At 44.0% G+C, this 7,156-nt stretch overlaps 1 protein-coding gene across 1 annotated transcript in view; it reads right to left on the reverse strand.

The window, feature by feature from the left end:
- The window catches only part of LOC145398106 (uncharacterized), a 9,456-nt gene extending 8,060 nt beyond the window's left edge, over nt 1-1,396 (reverse strand). Inside the window, exons 1-3 of the mRNA XM_080271061.1 lie at nt 1,326-1,396; nt 382-532; nt 1-19 (exon numbers count right to left, since the gene is read on the reverse strand). The exon at nt 1-19 is cut by the window's left edge and continues 46 nt beyond it. Coding sequence (XP_080127187.1) covers nt 1-19; nt 382-532; nt 1,326-1,328 — 173 coding nt within the window. The 5' untranslated portion in view covers nt 1,329-1,396. The remainder of the gene's footprint in view (nt 20-381; nt 533-1,325) is intronic.
- Between the last annotated feature and the right edge of the window lie 5,760 nt (nt 1,397-7,156).

Here is a 7,156-nt window from a genome sequence, read left to right on the forward strand (position 1 = left end):
GGGCACTGGCCAGGCTTGTCTGTGTGGAAGAAGAGGGACGAATTAGTGCCTATCCACCACACGAGAAAGACTGAAATTTGTGGCTACATCTATCTGTCTCTGTTCATCTGTCCATCCATCTATTTATCTATCTACCTCTTTCTCTCTACCTCCGTCTATCTATCTATCTTTTTCTCTCCACCTCTGTCTATCCATGTAGCTCTCTCTCCATCTGTCTATCTGTTCATCCAGTGATTCATCAACCTCTCTCTCTCTCTCTCTCTCTCTCTCTCCATCTACCTCTGTTCATCTATCTATCCATCCAGTGAACTATCTACCTTTCTATCTATCCATCTAAGTCTCTCTATCTATCTATCTATGTATATCTGTGTATCTACTCACCAGGGCCGGGATCAGCGTATCTCTTCCCAGCCACACCACAGCAGTACCGGGCACCGCTAGGCTTCTTGCACCAATATTGACATCCATTGGCCTCCCCTACCACAGCCACCACCACCACAACCACAGCCAGCAGTGTCACACCTCGGCTAACCTGCAGGATTGATAAAGAAATAAATAAAGTGATAAAGAAGTGAAGATAAAGAAATAAAGAAGTCATTATTATTATCAGTTATTGTTATTGATACTGTCATCATCGCTGGCACACAGACTCACACAGACTCACACAGACTCACACAGACTCACACAGACTCACACAGACTCACACAGACTCACACAGACTCACACAGACTCACACAGACTCACACAGACTCACACAGACTCACACAGACTCACACAGACTCACACAGACTCACACAGACTCACACAGACTCACACAGACTCACACAGACTCACACAGACTCACACAGACTCACACAGACTCACACAGACTCACACAGACTCACACAGACTCTAAAAAAAAAAAAAAAAAAATCCAAGACTTAAGACCCGCCTCGCAAAAGTTGATAAAGTAGAGAAAGAGAAAGAGAGAGATGATGGAATGGCACCCAAATTTATGAAGTATTTGGAAAATACAAAATAAAAAAATTTGGTCTTTAGTATGGAAAAACCCAAAGAAAATCGTGACATTAATAAATTATATTAATAAAACACCATTTAAGAGGAAAGAGCCTGTATTTCCTTAAGTCCTCTATTAATTGTTATTTTTATTATTATTATTATTATTGTACTCTATCAGTCCGTCTATCAGGCATACTAACTCCAATAACAAGGATTTTTTTTGTGCTAAGGAGCGACATATATAATCCAGAAACTCACCAACTAATCCTAATAACAAGAAATTTTTTGTTAACTCAACGAGCGCCATACTTAACCCACAGACTCACCATCTTGGCCTATTGGAGATCAGAGAGCAGGAGAAAGTGTATTTTCAGTGTGCTTGTAGGCCTCTGACTGTGACTCCTTCTGCCGTCCCCCTCTATTTATACCCCCTGCACAGCGCCGTGATACACCAGCGGCCGGTTTGGGAAACTTGAAGGGCGCCAGACTACATGCTTTTTCTCCATTCTTCTTTTTTTTTCTTCTTAACCTTCAAATAAGAGTTTTCCTAGTGTGAAATCAACCAGTTCAGCGGAAATTGAGGGCAGGTTAATACTCCAGCGCCATGATGCACTAGTGGCGGGTTTGGGAACTTGCGCTCTCTATTTTTTCTTTCTTTCTCTCTTTAAAATTCGAATAATTCCTTTCCTACTGTGACACCATTGAACGCAGCTTTAAAAAAAAATCTACTCTGAGCAAAATCGTCTGGAAATGGTAGGAATAAATTAAGAGACTACCGTGGCTGAGTAATGAGATTAATATATAGTACTCTTGTATAAAATTAAAACAGATTAGTTCATTATGAAACACATGAAAAAATTACATCATCACTATCATCATCATCATCATCATTACAATTATATATGCCCCCTCCTCTTCCTCTTCCTCCTCCTCCTCACCATCATCATCACCATCATCATCACCATCATCATCAACATCATTACTATTATCCTCTGTCTCCTGCTCTCCTCCTCCTCCTCCTCCTCATCATCATCATCATCATCATCGTAATCATGCTTATAACCTGACCTCTCTAAATCATCATAAATTACATAATATTTCCATGCTATAGTTTCATTACGATTTGAAATTGAGAAAAACATCTTACATTATTATTTAGTCATGAATGCGTTTAAATGGGGATTTCAAGTACAGTAAGACAGTTATCCATGCGATTTTTGAATGTAACCATTGTACGGCAGTCAACGATATCCCTGGGCAGTTTATTCCAAATGTTAACAACCCTGTTAGAGCAAAAATGCGTTGCTTCATTAGACTGGCAATACTTTCCAATAATCTTATACCCATTACCTCTAGTATAGTTGGAACGATCAACTGCAAAGTACTCGTCGACATCCATATTATGAATTCCTTTAATAATCTTGAATACTTGAATCAGATCCCCTCGTAGTCTGCGCTTTGATGGGTTAAATAACTTTAGCTCATTTAATCGCTCCTCGTATGATATTTCCTTAGTCTGGATATCATTTTTGTTACTCGTCGCTGGACTCTCTCTAAATTCTCTATGTCTTTCCTGTAATACGGTGACCAGAACTGCACACAGTACTCTAGATGTGGACGCACCAAGGAACGGAACAGGGTAAGAAGTATACAGCATTTTCAGATCTGAACGCAAATGATCTCCCTATAAATCTAACTAGTTTGTTAGTAGGGTGAAGGAAGCATGGAATGAGAAACCACGATAGACAAAAAAAAGTAAGGAAGATAGAAAGAGAAAAAAACTATGAACAAAATCCCGGTGAAATGGACCACACCCTCATCCACACAGCGTTGAAGCCCCCGGAATCCTGGCTCTAACTCACAGGCCTAACCATGGGGACATTTCTGGATTTACTGTACAGTCGAGGACAAAAATCAGTCTACACCTCCACTGCCTCTGCTTCACACTTAGGGCATGGCCGTCTCTACTCTCCCAGACGCATCATATAAAAGAAAATCAAAGTAAATGGGTTCAAACAGGTTCAGATAGGCTCACCAGATCTACTTAAGCCTTGCCAGGTAATTTCAGGTCACTATGATGCTGGGGATGGAAGCCTTCGTGTGGTGGGACTGATATAACAGGGTGAAGGAGCTGCCTGGTTATGCAATCGTCCCTCACTCCCTCCCTACCATCAAGGGTTCAGCTTGCAGTTCAATGGGTTCACGTTCAGATGAGCCTGGGGTTCGAACTACTACTACTACTACTACTACTACTACTATTACTATTACTACTGCTACTACTACTACTATTACAACTACTACTACTACTACAATTTTATTTTTTTCCGTGTCCGACTCTGGGCAAAGGCTTCAGGGCCTATTTCTCGGGGGCAGTGACCTATCCCAAGGCCCAGTAGTCCTCCTACACCTCCACATGTCACCACTTCGGCGCTAACACCCACCATCCATATTGAATACATGCTAGGGCTGTCTGATACAGGATTGGTGTATTTAGGTACTAGCGGGGATATTTTTGCGACATGCCGGCGGGTCACCTGGTAGATCAGGAAAGTCTGCTTTTAGGAAATTCAAATCCTGAAACTGTTCCCTGCCCCAGCCGGGATTCGAACCTGGGTCCGTTAGTACCGCAGGCTGCCTCTCTACCGTTTCAGCCACCTCTTTTACTTCTCTTTCTCCTCATCCCCTCTCATCATCATCATCATCATCATCATCATCATGCCTTATCAGGAGCGTAGGGGGACTGGGCTAGGTTTCGTGCAGACATTAAGATAAGTGTGAAGAAGAACAAAGGAATTACAGGACACTCATATACCTTGCAACTCGCGACGGAATTCAGAAGTCGGTGGAATACTTCTGACAAGGTGACCTGTTCAGCAGCAACGCCCCCAGACACCGCAACAACCACAGCCACATTATTACCACCACACCACACCACCACACCACCACACCACAACACCACACCATATCAAACCACATACAACATTATATCACACCACCACACCACACCACAACACACCACACCATATCAAACCACATACAACATTACATCACACCATCACACCACACCAAACCACCACGCCACCACACCACCACACCACACCATATCAAACCACATACAACATTACATCACGCCACACACCACATCACACCATCACACCACACCACACCACTATACCACCAAACATCACATCACGGCACACCACACCACAACACCACACCATATCAAGCCACATACAACATTACATCACACTACACACCACATCACACCACCACACCACACCAAACCACCAAACCACACCACACCATCACACCACATCACATCACACCACCACGCTACCTCACACCACCACACACCACACCACCACACCACATGAAACCACCACACGACATCAGACCACACTATCACATTACACCACCCCACGCCACATCACACCATACACATCACTCTCTCTCTCTCTCTCTCTCTCTCTCTCTCCCCTCCATGAGTATTATCAGTAATGAGTAACTGGAATTTTGAAGGTTGTCTTTCACAAGGGACAGGACTCACAAAGTATACTGATTACGTATTATTGAGCACTGCATGACGTGTGTGTGTGTGTGTGTGTGTGTGTGTGTGAGAGAGAGAGAGAGAGAGAGAGAGAGAGAGAGAGAGAGAGAGAGAGAGAGAGAGAGAGAGAGAGAGAGATCATGGCGAATTTCCTGTAATTTTTAAGAAGAATTCCATGCTGACAATTTCTGTAACTATGTGGATGTAAATAATGTTAATGAGAGAGAGAGAGAGAGAGAGAGAGAGAGAGAGAGAGAGCGTTCTTACTATCTCCAGACGATTTTGTTCAGCTTAGGAGAGATTTTTTGAACCGGAGGGGTTAGATATCCACCCTATTAACCCCTCCAGCCTTTGAGATTTTTGCTAAGTTCAACAAATCATCTTAATATAGTTTTTCGTCTTAATATAGCTCCTTGAAATGTGAACCTAGTGGACTGCCGGCTTAAACTGTCTCTCTCTGCTGTTTACCATCCTCCCTTTGGGGGTTTGGGAGGTAAAACAGGGATTGTATTATAACCAGGCAGTGGAGCCGCCTGGTTATATCAGTGCCACCACATGAAGGCGTCCCTCATCAAAAATTTTAATATAAAGTAAAATGAAAGCTGTATTATGAGACTGAAGGGTTTAAGGACAATATAAGGTGCCTTCACGTGGTGGCACCTATATGACTGGTCGGTGGAGCTGCCCGGTTATACAAACTACTACTACTTCTACTACAGCTACTATTACTACTACTACTACTACTACTACTACTACTACTACTACTACTACTATTCCTACTACTACTACTATACATCAATTTCTCTCACGTGACAAAGATCCCTAACTCCTTTCACCTCATTTGATGGTAAGGTGTAGGTGGATTGGAGGGTTGATTTGACTAGTGACCAAGGAGACTCATACTTCACAAGGACCATCAATTATTACGCCAGCACGAGGTAGTTTTAAAATAGTAGCACAGTTCCGTCAGATGAAAACAACAAAAAACATCAACAAAAGCAAGATGCATAGTAAATAACAAAATCACACCAAAGACAACCACACCAAAGACAACCACACCATTGCAACCACACCAAGATGCAACCATACCAAGACAACCACACCAAAGACAACCACATCATTGCAACCACACCAAGATGCAACCATACCAAGACAACCACACCAAAGACAACCACACCATTGCAACCACACCAAGATGCAACCACACCAAGACAACCACACCAAAGACAACCACATCATTGCAACCACACCAAGATGCAACCACACCAAGATGCAACCACACCAAGATGCAACCACACCAAGACGCAACCACACCAGGATGCAACCACATCAGGATGCAACCACACCAAGATGCAACCACACCAAGATGCAACCACACCAAGATGCAACCACACCAAGATGCAACCACACCAAAGACAACCACACCAAGCTGCAACCACACCAAGATGCAACCACACCAAGATGCAACCACACCAAGATGCAACCACACCAAGATGCAACCACACCAAGATGCAACCACACCAAGATGCAACCACACCAGGATGTAACCACACCAAGATGCAACCACACCAGGATGCAACCACACCAGGATGTAACCACACCAAGATGCAACCACACCAAGATGCAACCACACCAAGATGCAACCACACCAAGATGCAACCACACCAAGATGCAGCCACACCAAAGACAACCACACCAAGACGCAACCACACCAGGATGCAACCACACCAGGATGCAACCACACCAAGATGCAACCACACCAAGATGCAACCACACCAAGATGCAACCACACCAAGATGCAACCACACCAAGATGCAACCACACCAAGATGCAACCACACCAAGATGCAACCACACCAGGACGCAACCACACCAAGACGCAACCACACCAAAGACAACCACATCAAGACGCAACCACACCAGGATGCAACCACGCCAAGATGCAACCACACCAAGACGCAACCACACCAACATGCAACCACACCAACAACCACACCAAGACAACCACACCAACAACCACACCAAGACGCAACCACACCAACAACCACACCAGGATGCAACCACACCAAGATGCAACCACACCAAGATACAACCACACCAAGACGCAACCACACCAACAACCACACCAAGACAACCACACCACAACAGTCTACCATGCGTGTATCAAAAACTCCTTTACAAGACTTATATTTTGCGATGCGAAGAAGAAGAATGCTGTGTAACATATAATTTCTCTCCTACTGCGCATGCACACACACACACACACACACACACACACACACACACACACATGTATGCATTGACGCTGGTTAACACTTACACACTAACACGGCTCTCTCTCACACACACACACACACACACACACACACACACACTTCCAGGTAGACAACGAGATTAAAAAGTAGGAAAATTCTCTCTCTCTCTCTCTCTCTCTCTCTCTCTCTCTCTCTCTCTCTCTCTCTCTCTCACAAAACCACTTCGACACCCCATCAGCTCGGCTGTACACTAGGAAAACTTTTCTGAGCCGAAAATGGAGGCAAGCCGGTCTGGTCTCTCTCTCTCTCTCTCTCTCTCTCTCTCTCTCTCTCTCTCTCTCTCTCTCTCTCATCAA

The sequence above is a fragment of the Coenobita brevimanus genome, chromosome 44, assembly GCF_032717465.1.
Source record: "Coenobita brevimanus isolate Jiangsu-jjx chromosome 44, ASM3271746v2, whole genome shotgun sequence".
In the NCBI taxonomy this organism is placed as follows: Eukaryota; Metazoa; Arthropoda; class Malacostraca; order Decapoda; family Coenobitidae; genus Coenobita; species Coenobita brevimanus.